Consider the following 21956-nt stretch of genomic DNA (forward strand, 5'->3'; position numbering starts at 1 on the left):
GGAGGATACCATGATCTTTTCAGAGGATAAAGACTCTGGCATCTGAATCTAGCCATAAATGAGCAAGTCTACTGAATGCTCCTGAGAGGTCAGAGATGATAAAGCCTAACTCGATTCGTTGGATTTAGGAGCAGGAAGAGGACTGGAGATATTGATAAAGGGTGACATTCAGAGCACAGTTCAGCAATAAATGTGTTGGAAGAACCCCACAAAGGCCAACACCCACTTGATAGGGACACAATAGAGGCAACAAGGGAAAGAAAGAGGTGTGTGTGTGGGTGTGTGTGAGTATGAGTGGGAAAAGAGACTTGTGTGTTTAATGCTGATGGACAAAAGCCAGCAGAGAGTGAGGGATTCCACACGAAAGAGACAGGGTTCTTCTCATCCTTCCTTGTGCGAAGGATGGAGCACGACTAAGTTCAGACCCAGTGACCAATTAGTTAGCCCCTCTGAGCCTTTGTTTCCTCTGTAAAATGAGAATCCTGTACCTGCTGTTGTGGGGCCCAGAGGAAACACACCTAAAGAACTCAGTGTAATGTCTGAAGCACAAGAGTCACCAAGATTATTAGTAACTGTGATGATCTTTCTATTACTACTTGTTTCTCAGTAAACCAAATAAGATGGGCTTGGACCGAGGTAGATAGGAAGAAAGAGGGCTTGTGTGTAGTAAGAATCAGTGATGTTTGTTTTTAAAAATCTTTTAAAAAATTTAGTGCATCATAGTTATATATATTGGTGGGGTTCCTTTTGATATATTCATAAATATATATAACATAGTTTTCTCCATTTCAATTCGCAGAACTACCCCCTTTCTCCCACCCTGCCTTGCCCTGATCCCTTTCCTCTACTCTATTAATTTTCCTTCTACTTTTTAATTAATTTTGTAATTAATGCATTATAGTTATATATAAAATTGGAATGCATTATATTCATACATGCACCTAGTCAATTTAATTCTCCAGTTCTTTCCCTTTTCCCTCCCACTTCTATTCTACTGATCTCCATATTCATTCTGATTCCTGACTTGAAGATAACTTGGATTTTTCATCCTTCACCAGCAACACATTGCATTTGGTCTCCACCACCAAAACAGAAGTGATCCCGCCTCTCATTGAGAACAGGCAGTCCTGGTCCACCTGCAGGCCTTTCATCACTGGACTCAACTACTGCACCACGGGAGCGTACTCCAACGCCAGCTCCACAGAGGCTGCCTCCTACTACCCACTGACAGGTGACACCAGGTGAGATGCTCAGTGCCCAGCTTGCGTCTGCTTGCCATCCACATTATGGTCACCTGGCAGGACAAAGAGAGAAATGCTGTGTGCTATAGCCCTGTGTCACCAGCCTCAGGGGCTTGCACCGTCCTTTGGGTGTTTAAAGCTGTGGTCATCTGGCCAACACTTCTTTCCCCTTCCTGCATTGAGTGAGAAGATCAAAGCACATTCCAATCTACTCCTAATTCACTGTCAAAGTTTCTGAGCTTCCAGACCCATAGGCATGAGCTTCCCAGAGCTCACCAGTGTGCCCAAAGCCTCCAGAGTACTCTAGTCCACTGCTTTTGCTGACAGAGTCAGCCAGCTGCTCCTCTTCTTATCCAAAAGCCATGGGAATCCTGGGATTTGTCCTTATCTTAGGCTCTAGGAGGGACTGAAGGGGATCATAAAGATCATTATTAGTTACAGGCAAGAGAGGTTAAAATAAGGACCGTATTTTTATTGCACTTGAGACTGAATTGTTTGGGGATATCATTACCATCGCTGAAAGCTGTAACATCATGCACCGTGACATCTTTAGGTATGAGCTAGAACTGAGGCCTACGGGAGAGGTGGAGCAGTATTCTGCCAGTGCAACCTACGAACTCCAGAGAGAAGAGAGAGCCCTGGTAGACACGCTGAAGTTTATGATTCAGGCAGAAGGTGAGTATCCACAAAGAGGATGCTGCCTCTCTGCCCTCAGTCTCAGGTTCAGGACTCACAAGGAGAAACCTTTAATGTAATGTACTTAACACATACTGACCGAGTGCCCAATAAGTGTCAGGCCGGTTCTGAGAACTGAGGCTCGAACAGTAAACAATGAAGTCTCCATCTTCGTGGATGTTACCACCAAACAAGTAAATATTCAGGCTGTCAGATCCATGGAGGGACAAAATCAGAACATCGATGAGCCTAGGGCATGCTGGGAGTATCAGGCAGGAGGAATGTGGGGGAAGGGAGTGATACTGGGGACAATAAGAGAAAGTCTCATTGGTAAAGTGAACAGCAAAAAGAGACATGAGGGAGGTCATCCCTGTGCCGTGAGTGTTGTAGGCTAAGGAGTCAGCAGGTGCGAGGACGTGACTGCCATGTTTGAAGAGAAGGAAGAAAGCCAGTGTGGCTGAAGCAGAGATCAGGGAGGAAAGTGATAGAAGACGAGATCATAGAAATAAGGGGAGGCAGGGGAGAGATGGTCTTGGAAGCCACGGTAAGAACTTTGACTTTTCCTATGAATAAAATAAGAAGACATTGGAGGTTTTTCCTGGTTTATGTTTATGTTGAGAAAAGGTTGCAGAAGAGGAAAGGAAACTGGTATGTAAGTTACTACAGGAATCCAAGCAAGAGAAGTAGGTGCTTTGAATGACAGTGGTAGCAGAAGAGATATGAAAAATGGTCAGATTCTGGCCATATTACATCCCTGAACATGCTAAGCGTCCCCGACCCCAGGACCTTTGCCTATACGACCCTCGGCCTATAAGGCTTCCTGCAGAATTGGCATGCCTCATCCCTTCTCCTCATGTGGTCTCTGCCCACGTATCCCTTTAGCAGAGAGAACCTCTCTGACCACTATGTATTAAACAGCTTTTCTTCTCTCCCTTTCCTTTATCTTCATATCCAGTTTCTTCACATTTATTACCATCTGATGCAGGTAATTGGCTGGTACCCAATTGTACTCCCCATTAGAAGTTAACTCTGTAAGGGCAAGACTCCCCAATTCCAAGAGAAGTGCCCAACACATAATCCACCAGCAGTAAATACTTGCAAGTTGCATGAATTATGACTATCACAGAGTTAAAAATGTAAGGTAAAATCCTGAACTGTGTCCTTGTTTAAGCACACTGAGTACCAAGGGTTTCTCTACCTTTTCCTTTCCCTCCTTTTCCTAAGCATATCCTCTTCGCACACACATTTTAATTATTTTATACACTTTCAGGTGTGAAGCAGACCGAGGCTACAATGATGTTCAAATATAATCGGCAGAGTAGAACTTTATTCAGTGAAATCCAAATTCCAGATCTTAATGTTGACCTTGGGACAATCCTCAGAGTTAGTGATGAATCTACTCAGGACAAAAAGTCTTACAAACTCACCCTGGACATTCAGAACAAGAAAATCACCGAAGTGGCTCTCATGGGCCACATAAGGTAAGGAAGGCATGGGGATCCAATCTGAGCTTCAGGCTCTGGTGGCTCTTTCCCTTCTTCCCCAGCTTTAAATCTAACCAAGACAGATGCATCTCTGGTCTATAATCTGGAAAATAGGGTCCTCAACGTCTTGACCCTCTACACATTTTCAGTTGGATCTTTCTATCATTTATCCTATACTTACTATTCACTTATAAAATACTGTGCTGGGTACACTAAAAAATTTTCTGAGTCCTCACCATAAACTGCAAGGTAGGTATGAATTTCCCTGTTTTATAGGCAAGGAAATGGTAGCTCTGAGCAGTTTAATCATTTGGCCAAGGCCAAGAGTTCATAAACAGCAAAGCAGACTGAAACAATTTTCAAAAAGTTCATCTGTTTCCTGCAAAGCCCTGCACTTGCACTGAGTATTGGCCTTGAAGTTAATGCATTTGGTCTTTCTATGGTCTTGTTTCTCACCCATTCGTGTATCTTACATTTATCACTAAAAAATACAACATCTGACTGTTGAATTCTGTGTATGTCCTTTGAATGGAAAAATCGTTGATGCCAAATGATTTTCTTTTCCATAGTTGTGACACTAAGGAAGAAAGCAAAATCAAAGGTATCATTTCCATACCCCGCTTACAAGCAGAAGCCAGAAGTGAGATCCTGACCCGCTGGTCCCCAACTAAACTGTTCCTCCAGATGGACTCATCTGCTACAGCGTATGGCTCAACAGTTTCCAAGAGACTGGTCTGTCGCTATGGTATGTGCCTCTTCTCCCACACAAGCACTTCCAAGGGTGCTGTGTACTTCAGTGTAACTGCCAAGAGCCACGGACACAGGCTGACCTGTGTTGCACCACTGTCCCACTGACAACTATTCACACATACCTTTTCAGATGATGAGAAGATTGAATTTGAATGGAACGCAGGTACCAATGTGGATACCAAAAAAGTCGCCTCCAATTTCCCAGTGGAGCTCTCTGATTATCCTAGAACCTTGCATGTGTATGCCAGTAGTCTCCTGGATCACAGAGTTCCCCAAACAGACATGACTCTCCGGCACATGGGATCCAAATTAATAGTTGTAAGTATGAATCAATCAGCAAAATAGATCCACAGTTTTAAGTGTTAATCACAAACTTAACTCTAAGTTAAGTGCAGGAGGGTATCAAAAGATGCTTAAGGCATGCTTCCTACACCCAAGAAATTTCTGGAGAGAACAGAAACATCAAACTTGCCTAGTTTCCCAGTTACACGAAGCTGAATATGATAAATACCAAGTGAATGTACTACACAGAAGAGTTTTCTCTGCCTAAATTTATGAACAGGAACTTCAAGACACTGGTTAGGAGTCTATATTGCATATTATTTTCCTAAAATATGGGAAAAGATCAGTTACAGGCAATCTGAATTCATAATTTTCTGTAACATTATTATTACTATTATTATTATTTTGGGACCAGGGATTAACCCCAGGGGTGCTTAACTATTGAGCCACATCCTCAGGGGTTTTTACTTTTTATTTTGAGACAGGGTTTCACTAAGTTTCTTAGAGGCTTGCTAAGTTGCTGAGGCTGATTTTGAACTTGTGATCCTCCTGCCTCAGCCTCCAGAGCCACTGGGATTATATGCACCACCATGCCCAGTTGTGTATCTTATTTTTAACTTTCACTTCATTGTTCTGCTTGATAATTAACCTGTCAAATCTGGATTATCACCTAATGTTATTTCACTTTGAGGCTCACCCAGTCCCACTCCTTGCTCTAAAAATCTTCTATCATTGTGTAGGCAACAAACAGCTGGCTTCAGAAGGCATCTGAGAGTCTTCCATATGCCCAGACATTGCAGGATCACCTCAATGGCCTAACAGAATTGAACCTCCAGAAAATGAGATTGCCAGACTTCCAAATCCCAGAAAACCTCTTCTTAAAAAGGTAAAAGAAGAAACCAGTGAAGTTTCTCAAACTATGCAAAGTATGTGAAAATTTGACATAGCATGATTGTGACTTTTTATTTATTTTTTAAGAGAAATAATATAAGCTTTTTTTTTTTTTTTTTTGCGGTGCTGGGGATCGAACCCAGGGCCTTGTGCTTGCAAGGCAAGCACTCTACCAACTGAGCTATCTCCCCAGCCCCTAATGTAAGCATTTTTAAGGAGATGAATAACTATAGTATAAATACTGTGGCACTTTTGCATTGTTAAACATGAAGTCCGAACACGAAGGTCAACCCAGTCAGGAAGGACCTAAAAAACAATTGAGAAATTCTGGTACTTTCCTCCTAAGATGTTTTATTCACTACAATCTGAATTTGAAAGGCATTCAGCTTTCTTCCATCACAAGTAAACACCCTCTTGCTCCAGATCAGGATATACTCACACTTGTTTGATTGTGAAGAGTTCAAGAGTAGCTGGAGGAATTATTGAGTATGGGCTTGGTGTTGAATTATGGAGAGTCAGAATAACCGTTGAGCATCCAATAAAGGCAACATTCTGAGAGAGACTCAGTTTAGAAATACAACTTAACCCTTACCAAAAAAAGTCAGACTACAAACTGCTCAGTCCTTTTCTGGATTTACAAAAATGTATGTAAATGCTTTGCTTGCCTTATTTCATGAAAATAGAAATTCAGAGCATGAGCTGAAAAAACAAGTGTATTTTCTAAGTTGATCAATCTCTGTATTTTCCTCAAGGGTGAAAAAAATAAGTGGCCTATGTCATGTGGACCTTCCCATGGTCAATGGCAGAGGATCGGTTTAATAGGCCAGATTATTATAAATGGGCAGAAGTCTGCCAAAGCACCTATATGGAAAAAGACTGTAGGAGATTAAGAAAAGCGGCAGCACAGAGGACTCAGGAACCCCCTTTCACTGCTGGTGTTTCAGGACCTATGAATTGCACAGGGCCTGACTGGTCATCAGTCCTCCTCCTGCTAAAAGTGGGGATCCTTGTGCAGCAAAACAGTGAGCAATTTATTTGCACATAGTAACTAAACCCCTCTTCCTACTTTATTTTTCATAAGTTATCCTGTTAGTACATGACATGGGTATGGTATTGAAAAGACTGCAAAGTGCTTGTAGGTATTTTTTTCTCACTTGATATCCAAGGCCATCTCTGTGAGTTCAGCAGAAAGGGTATTATTGTCCCCACTATGCAGAAAGCATCGCAGAGACTCAGAGACACTAATTCACTGAGATAACATTACCATTTAGTGGAAGTTGAAGCTCTCATCCAAATTTATTGCCTTTTATTTCTGTGTACATTCCACATATCAAGTTACCTCAAAAGTGTAGCAAATATGTACCAAAGGTCCATCTTGTGCAAAATACTAGACTAGGTACAGTAAGAAGATAGAAACTAGATAAGGTATAGTTTTTCCTCCCAGGAAGATGCTGTACAGACATCATAAAATGAACAAATAACTCATTATATAAGCAAGGTTAGGACATGCTCTTTGTGATAGGTGTAGGAGACTATCACTTTAAGAATGAGAGAAATTAGCTATGACTTGGGGAGAATGGAAATGCTAAGGGATGTCTCTTGGAAGGGCTTCAAAAGAGTTCGTTGGGCAGGTAGAGGAAAAAGCAAAGGACTCTAGGCACGGGAAGTAGTGTAATAAAAAATAGAGTTTGGGAATGGAGTAGATGCAATGTTGCTAAGAAGATCAGATGGCAGAGAGTTTTGAGGTCTTGATGTCTGACTTATCGACGTTGTTCTTCATTTCAGTGATGGCCGGGTCAAATATACCTTGAACAAGAACAGTATGAAAATTGAGATTCCTTTGCCTTTTGGTGGCAAATCTTCCAAAGATCTAAAGATGCTAGAGACTATTAGGACACCAGCCCTCAACTTCAAGTCTGTGGGATTCCAGCTGCCATCTCAAGAATTCCAAGTCCCCACTTTTACCATTCCCAAGTTGTATCAACTGCGAGTACCTCTTTTGGGTGTTCTGGACCTCTCCACAAATGTCTACAGCAACTTGTACAACTGGTCTGCCTCCTACACCGGCGGCAACACCAGCAGAGACCACTTCGCACTTCAGGCTCAGTACCATGTGAAGGCCAACTCTGTGATTGACGTGTTTTCCTACAGCATTCAAGGTGAGCCATGCTCAGGAGAAGGATGCACAGAGCTAATTCGTTGCAGTTTCTGGTAGGAGAGCCCCCTCTAGGGAGGAAAGGACATGAACTTTCTTATTTTCTTTGCTACTTAGAAGTCTTTTCATTCACTCAACTCATAAGAATATTTTTGAGCATGTAATATGCATTCAAAAGACTCGTAGGTAATAATAAGGAAAGGAGTATATAAAGTAGCAACTAAAATTCAGTGTGAGAAGAGTTATGATAGGGTGTGTAAGGTGCACCTAGTTTACTTTATTAATCATAATTCAGCCAGCATGAGTGCCACAGGGGTGTACTAGTGTAAGGTGCAGTGAAACCCTCAATAAGGGAGCCCAAAAAGATCTGCAGCAGTCAGGGAAAGCTTCCTGGAGGAATACCTTGTTATCAAATTTTGTGTTTGCATTATACATGAGGAGACTATTACAAAACTGACCCAGATAAATGGGACTTTTTATTAAAAGATTTCCAACAAAAATTGTTCTGCACATTTTTTTTACTTAATTTAACCAATGTCTTTCATTTTTACATTAGGTTCTGGAGAAACAGCTTATGACCACAGAAATATGTTCACATTATCTTGCGATGGGTCTCTACGCCACAAATTTCTGGATTCAAATATCAAGTTCAGTCATGTAGAAAAAGTTGGAAACAACCCAGCCTCAAAAGGTTTACTAACATTTGAGGCATCTAGTGCCTGGGGACCACAGATGTCTGCTTCAGTCCATTTGGACTCAAAAAAGAAACAACATTTATATGTCAAAGATGTCAAGATTGATGGGCAATTCAGAGCCTCTTCGTTCTATGCTAAAGGCATATTTGACCTGTCTTGTCAGAGGGATTCTACCACTGGCCAGTTAAGTGGAGAGTCCAACCTGAGGTTTAACTCCTCCTACCTCCAGGGCACCAACCAGATAACCGGAAGATACAAAGATGGAACCCTCTCCCTCACCTCCACCTCTGACTTGCAAGGTGGTATCATTAAAAATACTGCTTCCCTGAAATATGAGAACTACGAACTGACAGTGAAATCTGACAGCAATGGAAAGTACGAGGACTTTTCTACTTTTAACAAGGTGGATCTGACCTTCTCTAAGCAAAATGCATTGCTACGTTCTGAGTATCAGGCTGACTACAAGTCAATGAGGTTCTTCACCCTGCTTTCTGGGTCACTGAATTCCCATGGTGTTGAATTAAATGCTGACATCTTGGGCACTGACAAAATTAACACTGGTGCTCATAAGGCAACACTAAGGATTGCCCGAGATGGATTATCTACAAGTGCAACCACCAGCCTGAAGTACAGTCCCTTGTTGCTGGAGAACGAGCTGAATGCAGACCTTGATCTGTCTGGGGCATCCATGAAATTAACAACAAATGGTCGCTTCAGGGAACACAATGCAAAATTCAGCCTGGATGGCAAAGCGGCCCTCACAGAGATATCACTGGGAAGTACTTATCAGGCCATGCTTCTGGGTGTCGACAGCAAAAACGTTTTCAACTTCAAAATCAGCCAGGAAGGACTGAAGCTTTCAAATGACCTAATGGGCTCATATGCTGAAATGAAACTGGACCACTCCAACAGTTTGAACATCGCAGGTTTATCACTGGACTTCTCTTCAAAACTTGACAACATTTACAGCACTGACAAGTTTTACAAGCAGAATTTTAACTTACAGTTACAGCCCTTTTCTCTTGTAACTACTTTAAACAATGACCTGAGATACAGTGCTCTGGATCTGACCAGCAATGGGAAATTACGGCTGGAACCCCTGAAGCTGAATGTGGCTGGTAACCTCAAAGGAGCCTACCAAAATGATGAAATAAAACATATCTACACCATTTCTTATGCTGACTTATCAGCAAGTTATAAAGCAGACACCATAGCTCGGATTCAGGGTGTGGAGTTTAGCCATCGGCTCAACACTGACATTGCTGGGTTGGCGTCATCCATTGACATCAGTACAAACTATAATTCAGACTCTCTGCATTTCAGCAATGTTTTCCGTTCTGTAATGGCCCCATTCACCATGGCCATCGATGCACATACGAATGGCAATGGAAAACTGTCTCTCTGGGGAGAGCATACTGGGCAACTCTATAGCAAATTCCTGCTGAAAGCAGAACCGCTGGCCCTCACTTTCTCTCATGATTACAAAGGGTCCACAAGTCATCTCATGTCCAGCAAAAGCATCAGTACAGCTCTTGATCACAAAGTCAGTGCCCTGCTCACTCCGGGCGAGCAGACAAGCACCTGGAAACTCAAGACCCAATTGAACAACAATGAGTACAGTCAGGACTTTGAAGCTTACAACACTAAAGACAAAATTGGTGTGGAGCTTAGTGGGAGAGCCCTGGCTGACCTTACTATGCTAGACTCCCCGATTAAAGTGCCATTTGTACTCAGCAAGCCCGTCAATGTCATTGATGCTTTAGAGATGAGAGATGCTGTTGACAAGCCCCAAGAATTCACAATTGTTGCATTTGTAAAGTATGATAAGAACCAAGATGTTCACACCATCAGCCTCCCATTCTTTGAAACTCTGCCAGAATATCTGGAGAGGAATCGAATAGTAATTATAACTGCTCTGGAAACCATTCAGAAAGAATTGAAACGCATCAATATTGATCAGTTTGTGAGGAAATACAGAGCAACCCTCGACAGACTCCCACAGCAAGTTAATGACTATCTGAATGCACTTAATTGGGAGAGACAAGTTTCCAGGGCCAAGGAGAAACTAAACACTTTCACAGAAAATTATAGAATTACAGAAAATGATCTACAAATTGCGTTGGATAATGCCAAAATCAACTTTAATGAAAAACTCTCTCAACTTCAGACATATGTGATACAATTTGATCAGTATATTAAAGATAATTATGATCTACATGATTTTAAAATGGCTATTGCCGAGATTATTGATCGAATCATTGAAAAATGGAAGATACTTAATGAACATTATCGTATCTGTGTAAATTTAGTAAAGACAATTCATGATCTATGTGAATTCATTGAAAATATTGATTTTGACAAAACTAGAAGTAGTACTGCTTCCTGGATTCGAAATGTGGATACCAAGTATCAAATCAGAATTCAGATAAAAGAAAAATTGCAGCAGTTCAACACACAGATTCAGAATATAGACATCGAGGACCTTGCCACAGAGTTAAAACAACAGGTTGAGGCTATTGATGTCAGAGTCCTTTTAGATCAATTGAGAACAACAATTCTATTTCAAAGAATAAAGGACATTATTGAACATGTCAAATACTTTGTTACAAATCTTATTGAAGATTTTGAAGTAACTGAGAAAATCAATGTTTTTAGAGTCATAGTCCATGAGTTAATTAAGAAATATGAAGTAGACCAACAAATCCAGGTTTTAATGGATGAATCAGTACAGTTGGCCCACAAATATAAACTGAAGGAGATTGTTCAAAAACTAAGCAATGTCCTAGAGCAGGTTGAGATAAAAGATTACTATGAGAGATTGCTTGGGTTTATTGATGATGCAGTCAAACGGCTTGAAGCACTGTCTTTTAAAAAATTCATTGAGGAAGTAAATATATTGCTTGACATGTTGGTAAAGAAATTAAAATCCTTTGATTACCACCAGTTTGTAAATGAAACCAATAAAAAAATTCATGAGGTGACTCAGAGAATCAATGGTGAAATTCAGGCTCTGGAACTGCCACAGAAAGCTGAAGCACTAAAACTGTTTATAGAGGACATCAAGGCCATGGTCTGTATCTATTGGGAAAAGCTAAAAGACACCAAACTAACTTTATTCATTGATTGGTTACAGGATGCATTCAATTCTGCACCTTTGGTTCACATGAAAGCCAGATTCCAAGAAACTCTAGAAGATGTACGAGACCGAATCTATCAAATGGACATTCAGCGGGAACTTGAGCGATACCTGTCTCTAGTGGGCCAGGTTTATAATACACTTGTCACCTACATTACTGATTGGTGGATTCTTGCTGCTAAGAACCTTACTGACTTTGCAAAGCAATATTCTATCCAAGACTGGGCTGAAAACGTGAAAGCATTGGTGGAACAAGGGTTCACTGTTCCTAAAATCCAGACCATCCTCGGGACCCTGCCTGCCTTCGAGGTTAGTCTCCGTGCTCTTCGGGAAGCCACCTTCCAGACTCCTGACTTCACAGTCCCCCTGACGGATCTGAGGATTCCATCAGTTCGGATAAACTTCAAAGAGTTGAAAAATATAAAAATCCCATCCAGGTTTTCTACCCCAGAATTTACTATCCTCAACACCTTCCACATTCCTTCCTTTACAATCGACTTGGTAGAAATCAAAGCAAAGATCATCAGAACCATTGACCAAATGCTGAACAGTGACCTGCAATGGCCAGTTCCAAAAGTGTATCTGAGGGATCTGAAGATGGAAGACACCCCTCTTGCTTTCCCCACACTGCCAGACTTCCATTTACCAGAAATCACAATTCCAGAATTTGTGATCCCAAATCTCAACCTGAAAGATTTTCAAGTTCCTGAGCTTCACATACCAGACTTCCAGCTTCCCCATGTCTCACATACAATAGGAATACCTGCTTTTGGCAAGTTGAATAGTATTTTGAAAGTCCAATCTCCCCTTTTCACATTAGATGCAAATGCTAACATACAGAACATAACTAGTTCAGAGCACAAAGGAGAGATTGCAGCTTCCATCATTGCCAAAGGACAGTCCAAATTAGAAGTTCTCAATTTTGATTTCCAAGCAAATGCACAACTCTCAGATCCTAAGATTAATCCACTGGTTCTGAAGGAATCCATGATATTCTCCAGCAAGTACCTGAGAACAGAGCATGAAAGTGAAATACTATTTTCTGGAAATGCCATTGAAGGAAAATCAGATACAATGGCAAATTTACACACAGAAAAAAATACAGTAGAGTTTAATAATGGTATAATTGTCAAGATAAACAATCAGCTTAAACTGGACAGTCATACAAAGTACTTCCACAAATTGAATATCCCCAAACTGGACTTGTCCAGTAAGTTTGGTCTGAACAATGATATCAAGACACTGCTGGAAGCTGGACGCTTAACATGGACTTCTTCTGAAATAGGGTCATGGAAACTGGCCTGTCTCAACTTCTCAGATGAGGGAATACATGAATCACAGATCAGCTTCACCGTGGAAGGACCTATCACTTCCTTTGGATTATCTAATAATATCAGCAGCAAACATCTAAGAGTAAACCAAAACATTGCTTATGAATCTGGCTTCCTTGACTCTTCCAAGTTTGAAATTAAGTCTGAAGTTGAATCCCAGCATGTGGGCCGCAGTGTTCTAACTGCTAATGGCATAGCACTGCTCAAAGAAGGGAAGGCAGAGATAACTGGCAACCACAATGCTCATTTAAATGGAAAAGTTATTGGAACTTTGAAAAATTCTCTTTTCTTTTCAGCACAGCCATTTGAAATTACCACATCCACAAATAATGAAGGGAATTTGAAAGTTAGTTTTCCACTAAAATTGATAGGGAAGATAGACTTCCTCAACAACTATGCAATGTCCCTGAGTCCTCAAGCCCAACAAGCAAGTTGGCAAGCAAGTGCTAGGTTCAATCAGTATAAATACAATCAAAATTTCTCTGCCACAAACAATGAGCACAGCATGGAAGCCCACGTAGGAATCAATGGAGATGCCAACCTGGATTTCTTGAACATTCCTTTGACAATTCCTGAAATAAATCTACCTTATACAACACTCACAACACCCTCACTGAAAGATTTCTCCATATGGGAAGAAACAGGCTTAAAGGATTTCTTGAAAACAACAAAGCAATCGTTTGATTTAAGTGTAAAGGCTCAGTATAAAAAAAACAAAGACAAGCATTCCTTTGCAATTCCTTTGGGTGTGGTTTTTGAGTTTATCAATCAGAATATCAATTCCTTGGACAGACATTTTGAGAAAGTCAGAGACAATGCCTTAGATTTTCTCACTACATCCTATAATGAAGCAAAAAGTAATTTTGGTGAGTATGAAGTTGAAAGATCTCTCAACAAGCTCCCCAGGACCTTTCAAACTCCCAGATATACTATTCCAGTCATCGACATGGAAGTGTCTCCATTCACAATAGAGATGTCAGCCTCCAGTCACGTGATCCCCAAAGCGATCACCAGCCCCAATTTCACCCTCCCAGGGTCTGGCTTTTATGTGCCTTCACACACATTTGTCCTCCCATCCCTTGAGCTGTCAGTCCTTCGTGCCCCTAGGAATCTACTCAAGGAACTGAGTACTGTGAACAATATTTTTATTCCAGCCCTAGGCAATATTACTTATGATTTTTCTTTTAAATCCAGTGTCATCACACTGAATACCAATGTTGGGCTTTATAATCAATCAGATATTGTTGCTCATTTCCTTTCTTCTTCCTTGTTTGTCATCGATGCACTGCAGTACAAACTAGAGGGCACCTCAAGTTTGACAAGGAAAAGAGGTCTCAAGCTGGCCACAGCTCTGTCTCTTAGTAACAAATTTGTGGAAGGCAGTCATGATAGCACTGTTAGCTTAACTAAGACAAACATGGAAGCATCGGTGACAACAACGGCCAAAGTCCATATTCCAATTCTGAGAATGAATTTCAAGCAAGAACTTAATGGCAATACCAAGTCAAAACCTACTGTCTCTTCATCTATTGAATTAAAATATGATTTTAATTCTCCAGAGCTATACTCTACTGCTAAAGGAGCAGTTGACCACAAGCTCAGCTTAGAAAGCCTCACCTCCTACTTTTCCATTGAGTCATCTACTAAAGGAGATGTCAAGGGTTCGGTCCTTTCACGGGAATATTCAGGAACTATTGCCAGTGAGGCAAGTACTTACCTGAATTCCAAGGGCACTCGGTCATCAGTGAAGCTACAAGGGGCTTCCAAACTTGATAGTATCTGGAACCTTGAAGTAAAAGAAAATTTTGCTGGAGAAGCCACTTTCCGACGTACATATGCCATCTGGGAACACAATACAAAAAATCACTTACAGCTGCAGGATTTCTTTTTCACACAAGGAGAACATGTAAGCAAAGCCACCCTGGAACTCTCCCCACGGGCCATGTCTGCCCTTGTTCAGGTTCGTGCAAGTCAACCCAATTCCCTCCTTGATATCCCTTACATTGGCCAGGAAGTGACTCTAAATGCTAACACTAAGAACCAGAAGGTCAGCTGGAAAAGTGAGATCCAGGTCCATTCTGGGTCTCTCCAGAACAATGTACAGCTTTCCAACAACCAAGAAGAGGCACGCCTGGACATTGCGGGATCCTTAAAAGGACACCTGTCATACCTCAAACACATCATCCTACCAGTGTATGACAAGAGCTTATGGGATCTCCTAAAGCTGGATGTAACCACCAGCCCTGGCAGTAAACAGTATCTTCATGCTTCAACTGCTCTTGTGTACACCAAAAACCCCAGTGGCTACCCTTTCTCTGTCCCAGTGCAAGAATTGGCTGATAAATTCGTTATCCCTGGGTTGAGGCTAAGTGATCTAAATTCAGTTTTTGTCACACCTACATTCCAAGTCCCATTTACAGATCTTCAGGTTCCATCCTACAAACTTGACTTCAGTGAAATGAAAATCTATAAAAAGTTAAGAACTTCACCATTTGCACTCAACTTACCAACATTACCCAAAATAAAATTCCCGGAAGTTGTTGTTTTAACAAAATATTCTGAACCAAAAAACTCCTCAGTTCCCTTTTTTGAGGTAACTGTACCTGAAGTTCAGTTAACGGTGTCCCAGTTCACTCTTCCAAAAAGTATTTCAGTTGGCAGTGCTATTCTGGATCTAAATGAGGTGGCCAACAAGGTTGCGGACTTTGAGTTGCCTACCATCATCATGCCTGAGCAGACTATTGAGATTCCTTCCATTAAGTTCTCTATACCCGCTGGAATTTGGATTCCTATTTTTGGAGAACTGACGGCACAGTTTGGGGTGGCCTCTCCCCTGTATAATGTCACTTGGAGTGCTGGTTTGAAAAACAAAGTAGATCATATTGAAACATTCCTGGATTCCACATGCAGTTCAACCTTACAGTTCCTGGAGTATGACCTAAATGGTAAGAAAATGACCCGACTCCTTTCCTAGATACTATGGTCTTAATGAAAGTTGTAATAATTATGTATTTAGTTATGACCAAAGGCACAATTACACTCTTAGCAAAAAGAAGAGATACATACATACCCCATACATAAAAAATAAACAGTAGAAAATAAACTGACATTCAAGAAGGATAGGTTCAAGGAAAATAGATTTTCCTATAATTATTTTAGGACTTACATTGTCTTCTCCCTATTTACTTAAACAGATTACAGAGCAAAGAGTATAGTTCAGTGATAGAGCACATACCTAGCATGTGTGATTCTCTGAGTTTGATCCCCAGCACTAAAAAAAATATATATATTTTTCTTTTCAAACACTATGGATTACACATTGCATGTTGAACACATGTAAGTTAGGTGTTTGGTTAAAATAGAATTCTCCAAATTTTCCAATGAAAAGATCTCTGTGTCCCATAATTATTCATCTAACAAAATGTCAACTCTCTCCCCTACAGTTGTGGGAACACACAAAGTGGAAGATGGCGTGTTCATCTGGAAGACCAAAGGAACATTTGCACATCATGACTTCAGTGCAGAATATAAAGAAGAGAGCAAATATAAAGGACTGAAGTATGAAGCTATCATTGAAACTTCATTCCTTTTCCAAGCTCATTGTGAAGTTTACCCTCTCTGTGCCCCTTACTTTGTGACCCAGATGCCTTTCTGCTTTCAGGGACTGGGAAGGAGACGCTGGCCTGGACATCACCAGCCCAGCATTCACTGAACTCCACCTGCGCTACCAAGAAGATGGGAAGGGCCTGGCCTCCTGGGCAGCCTCCCCAGCCATAGGCACTGTGGGCCTGGGCCTGAGAGAAGAAGGTAACCATAGCGTAAAGTGGAATCTCTACTTCTACCCTCAGGTAAGTCCCAACTAATGGGTTGCTCATGCCCAAGAGCAGGGAGAGAGAACTGGGACAGATGATTTAATTTAAGACAATTTTTCAGAGCATTCTCAAACTAGATGAAAGACAGGCACTGAGGAATTATTCTCCAGAAAGACTTACAATTGGTCCTTCATTGAATTTAATTATTAGTCATTCACATGACATCATATTAACACTTTTATTTTATTACTTCTGAGAAAATCCAGAAAGATGAAGGTTATGCCTCATCACCTAAATATACTTTTTTTTTTTTTTTTTTCTGGTGTGGTCTTGAGGATCTAACCCAGGGTATTGAATGTACTGGGCAATCTCTTTACCACAGAGTCACATCCCCAGCACAACACCCCACCTCCTGCCCCACTTTCAAATACTTCATCATTGGGCTTATTTTTTTATTTTTATATATTTATGTGCAGGGCTGGGGATTGAGCCCCAGGCCTCGTACATGCTAAGCAAGCACACTACCCCTGACCACAGCCACAGCCCACCCTCCCATCGCCTGAATCATGCTTTCTGGAGGTTTCTTAAAGGCTTCAGAATTCTTCCCCATAACAGAATTGTTTGATGAGATACAAGGACTCAACTCTCATGTCTTTTATAAGCTCTGCTAGGGCCAAATCAAAGATGTCATTACCAGAGGGGGAGATAACCTGATTCTATCACCAAGGTTTGCTGTCTGCTTGGGGAATGAATACTAAGATGGTACTCTGGCTCCCTGCTGCTTGGGCCCCGGACATTTCCCCTTTTTTCTACTTCTTTCTCTGAATGTGCCTTTCCCTGCCTCTTTCCTCCTTCCTCTGCCTCTGCTTCCTTCTGTCTTCTTCCCTCTCCTTCCCCTCCTATCCCCATTTTCAGTCCTCGGAAGGCCTTAATGGTAAGTGTTCCTGTGTAAATGCCAAGCATGTTTTTTATCTTTTCTAAGGCATATGATAAAGAGAAAATAATAGTGGGTTTGTTTAACCATAAAACAAACACACAAACCAACATGTGAAAGATAAATCCCCTTTAGAATATAAAAGATCCTCTGATCTTTACTTGTAACTACTAATGAAGTTTTAGTGTAGTATATTATCAGAGTAATTGAAAACATGTTCATCTTTTTCTTTCTCTCTCTCTCCCCCACTTCCTTTCTTTCTTCCTTTCTTTCTTTCTGGTTTTAGTCCTCTGCAGAGAAAAAACTTGACATATTCAAAACTGAGTGGGGGTACCGGAAATCTGATAAGGAAATTCAGATCAAATTTAATTGGGAAGAAGAGGCAGTTTCCAGATTGTTAAGCTCTCTAAAAGACAATGTGCCCAAGGCCACAAAGGCCTTTTATGACTACATCAACAAGTACCATCAGGTGTACACAGGACTCAACCTGAGAGATGCTTCTACAAAGCTGAGGAGAAGTCTGCAGAACAGTGCTGAGCAGGTCTATCAAGGGGCCAGGAGGCAAATTGATGAGATGGACATGGGGCTCCAGAGAGCAGCCAGTGGCACCACAAGAATTTACCAAGAGTGGAAGAACAAGACTCAGAATCTGTACCAGGAACTGTTGGCTCAGGAGGGCCAGGCCAGTTTCCAGACAACCAAGAATAAGACATTTGACAGCTTACTACAGATTACCCAGGAGTACAATATGGCAATTAAGCATCTAATTGACTCATTCATTGATTTCCTGAAGTTCTTCAGATTCCATCTCCCAGGGAAAGCTGGGACATACACTAGTGATGAACTCAAAAGTATGGTCATGAGGGAGGTCGGGAAGATACTGTCCCAAGTATATAATTCCAGTATCCGAAGTGAGTTAGACATACTGCTTTCCTATGTCCAAGACCTAGTGGAGAAAACTGAATTAATCAAAGACCTACAGATTAAAGTTCCTTATTATTCAACAAGCGGTAATCTAAAAGATACAATTCTGGACTATAGGAAACAGTTGGAATCTTTACCAGAAAATATTCAAGAAAAATTTAATTATCTTTCATCTTTTAATATCTCAGAGCTACTAGATATCCTTCAGAACTGTTTAAAACGTACTTTCCAAGAGATAGAAGAAAACATTAAAAACTTAAAAGAGAAGAATTTTACTTCTCTCGTTAATGAGTACCTACATGAGAAAAGAACAATCTTCAAAGATTTTGCTGTATTTCCTCTTTACTTTCTGGAAGGATTTCTAGACTTTATTCTTAGTAAGTTGAATGAAATTATTCAAGAACAACTTCAGGGAGTTTCTGAAAACTTAGAGCAGATTCATCAGTACATAAAGGCTCTTCGTGAAGAATATTTTGATCCAAGTACAGTTGGCTGGATGGTAAAATATTATGAACTTGAAGAAAAGGTATTGGATCTGATCAAGAACTTTGTAATTGCCCTTAAGGACTTCCATTGCAAATATATTTCCAGTACTGCTGGCTTTGCCTTTCAACTCTCAGGTCAAGTTGAGCAATTTGTGGACAAAGCTTTCCAAAGATCTCATAGCATCCTTACTGAAGCAGATGGAATAGGAGAAGACAAGATTGCAGAGCTTCTTACCACTGCTCAGGAAACAATTAAAAGTTGGGTCACAGCAATGAAGGAAATCATTTCTGATTACCACCACCAGTTCAGATCTAAACTACAGAATTTTTCAGACCAAATTTCTGATTACCATGAAAAATTCATTGCTGAGGCCACCAGATGGATTGACCTGTTCATTCAAAGCTACCACATGTTTCTAAGACATATCACTGAGTTCCTGACAGAGCTGCAGTCTGCCACCATCAAGGATGGGAGCCCCTACATAAAGTTTGCTCCAGGAGAACTAACTATCACCTTTTAATTTTTTAAAGCATTCATTTTTTTCATTTTTTCCAATTAAACTTTCATATATATCCAAACTTTTGATAAAACCATACATTGATCCAACCCTGCAGCAAACAGCTGACTACAAGCAGAACTAGCTAGGAACTAGACCTGCACTGGAGTTGGCATGAGAGCTCTGGAGGCCTCTGACCTCTGGGAAATGACATTTTTAGCAACTTAAAGAAAATGAGGATCTGAGTTCTTTTACTAAACTTGAGGGGAAAGGAAAAGCAAATAAATGAATTCTTTATTGCGTATCAATACGACTCACTTGTATTGAAAGATAGTGGAATGAGGGTATCAATTCAAATGTTCTGACATTGCAAAGCCTCTCAACACATTCTGTGATTTAAGTAATAGAGTAAAAGGAAAGGGAAAGGGAGAAGCAATGGAGGGAAATATTTTGTCACCTAACAAAAAGAAGAAGTTGATCTCAGGAACTGTAATTTACCAAGTGAAAAGGAAAAAGTATTCACAGAGATTTTTATGTTATTCAACCATGAGAAGCATATCATTTGTGTTCATGTGCCACAGTCTCCCTTACCAACCCATCTGCCTTTGCCAGGCAAGGCTGTTAGGCTTTGAGATACTCCAAAAGGTTCATTATTTCACTCAGCCTGATAGGGATGATGAAGGAGTCCCAGCCCCAAGGACTTTATAGCAATAGGAATCCCAGAAGTCTCCTTGCACTTCCGCCAGGATCCATTCAAAGCAAAAAAGTATGAGTAAGAGAGGAGGGATGGGTACTTGGATACCTAACAATTCTGCAACCAAGCATGTGCTTATGTTCTTGAACTTTCTTATCTTTTCAAATGTAATATCTAATAATAAGCAAAGTATAATCAAAACCCAAGGGTTTCTCCTGACAAATGCACTCACTTCAAACTCCAATTTTAAGCATTGGCAGCCTCAGCTTCCAGCCTGAGATCTCATAAGGGAAAGCTGCAAAGAGTCTATACAACATAATTTTTACTAATATCGTTGGCAAGAGTAGCTATCAAATGGCACATTCCTTTCAATGGCATTGAAGAACAAAGTAGAGTATGTCCTTCAGGGAATAACAAATTAGAGGTTACTGACCCCCAAGTCTACATAATGCCTCTTTGTAAATGACCCATTTTTATCCAAAAACACCTCAACCTTTATGAATTTTCCATAAAGCCTTTATATTGTCTTAATGAAGCCCAATGTTAAAATTCACAAGCATCATCTGGAAAAGGAAATACATAGCCTATTGGTACCTTAGCAGAATTCTTCTACCTGGAACTGAAGAGCCAGAAAGAGCCTACAGAGAATGGATACATGGAAGCCTATGGATCTGGTCCTCCAGGAAAGTGTTAGATGGACAGGTGGATGACTGAGTGAATAAAAGAATGAGTTGGTAAATGAGGGTTCATTTCAGGGTGAGAGAAGGGGAAAATTAGGTCCAGATCCCAGGACCAGATTAGTTCTGCAAGTTTTCCTGATGAGCTGGGAACAAGAGGAATATCCTGAGTATTCAAACTGAAAGGAGGCCTAGAGTTATGGCTTAATTTAAAGGGAAGGAATTATGCCTTAATTTTAAGGTCCCCTTGGCCCATGAGATGATATCTATATCTGGAACTGAAATAAGGGAAACATACTAACTTCAAAATGATCATAAATCTCACAGCACCTCTTGCCCAGCTCTCTGACTGCTGTCCATCCCATGAAATGCTATGGCTAGCCTCCACTGTATCTGGTTCAAGTAAAATATACGGGCCCACCTACAACTTGGTGAGCACCTCCCTGCAGTCATACATGTTGGAAATGGCAAGAAGGGGTAGGATAAAAGTAGCATCATGAAGGCAAAATGGACAGGATCAGGTAGCTGAGTGTTAAAGGCATAAAGGATGAGTAAAAAGCCATTAGAAATGGAGGTGCCTGGGTAAGTCACTGGAGCCAGAAATTGAAGGGGTATAGTAAGAGAGAGGAAGAACAGGAAGAAGAATGAGTATCTTAGTTGTGTGCAGATTTAACAGAATATTTATATTATAAGGAAAATAAATTCATTTTTCACAGTTCTGAAGGCTTGGAAGTCCAAGAGCATGGCTGGTATCTGGCAAAGGCTTTTAGGCTGTGAAATAACATGATGGGAAAGCAAACAAGCTGAAGAGAAAAAAATAGAAAACAGGTGGAATCCCCCCTTTTCTCACTAGCTTACTTCCTTGATAACAGCCTTAATTCATTCATAAGGTCGATGCTGTCATGATCAAATCACCTTTCAAAGGCCTCACTTCTTAATACCATTGCTTTGGGGATTAAGATTTCCAGACCTGGACTTTGGGTTACCTTCAATCCATAGCAATAAGCAAAGCAGAGCTCAGAGGTATGACATTTTGAGCCTGTACAACCTGAAGAGTTATAGAACTACAATAGAAGCAGGAAGAATGTGTCAAGGGGAGATGATTAGCATAAGGACTCACAGACTATTGCAACTGGAACATGCTCTGAGATCATATGGTGAGTTTCAATTTGTAAGTGAAACTATCTAGCAGGAAAAGTGGAGATGTGTGCTAGAGAAAGGAATAGGGACAAAGGACAGTTTTAACCAACTGTTGTATTGATTTCATATATCTTTAGAAACCTAAGAAAGTAA

The 21956-nt window shown here is 40.7% G+C and overlaps 1 protein-coding gene across 1 annotated transcript in view; it reads left to right on the top strand.

The window, feature by feature from the left end:
• Apob (apolipoprotein B) overlaps nucleotides 1-19600 on the top strand; it is a 38224-nt gene extending 18624 nt beyond the window's left edge. The window contains exons 19-29 of the mRNA XM_047522404.1: nucleotides 1059-1241; nucleotides 1795-1916; nucleotides 3187-3397; nucleotides 3970-4145; nucleotides 4281-4468; nucleotides 5173-5318; nucleotides 7109-7482; nucleotides 8035-15585; nucleotides 16084-16198; nucleotides 16302-16488; nucleotides 17673-19600. Of these exons, the coding sequence (XP_047378360.1) occupies nucleotides 1059-1241; nucleotides 1795-1916; nucleotides 3187-3397; nucleotides 3970-4145; nucleotides 4281-4468; nucleotides 5173-5318; nucleotides 7109-7482; nucleotides 8035-15585; nucleotides 16084-16198; nucleotides 16302-16488; nucleotides 17673-19316 (10897 nt within the window). The 3' untranslated portion in view covers nucleotides 19317-19600. The remainder of the gene's footprint in view (nucleotides 1-1058; nucleotides 1242-1794; nucleotides 1917-3186; nucleotides 3398-3969; nucleotides 4146-4280; nucleotides 4469-5172; nucleotides 5319-7108; nucleotides 7483-8034; nucleotides 15586-16083; nucleotides 16199-16301; nucleotides 16489-17672) is intronic.
• Nucleotides 19601-21956: the final 2356 nt, after the last annotated feature.

The sequence above is a fragment of the Sciurus carolinensis genome, chromosome 13 (genome assembly GCF_902686445.1).
Source record: "Sciurus carolinensis chromosome 13, mSciCar1.2, whole genome shotgun sequence".
Lineage (NCBI taxonomy): Eukaryota > Metazoa > Chordata > Mammalia > Rodentia > Sciuridae > Sciurus > Sciurus carolinensis.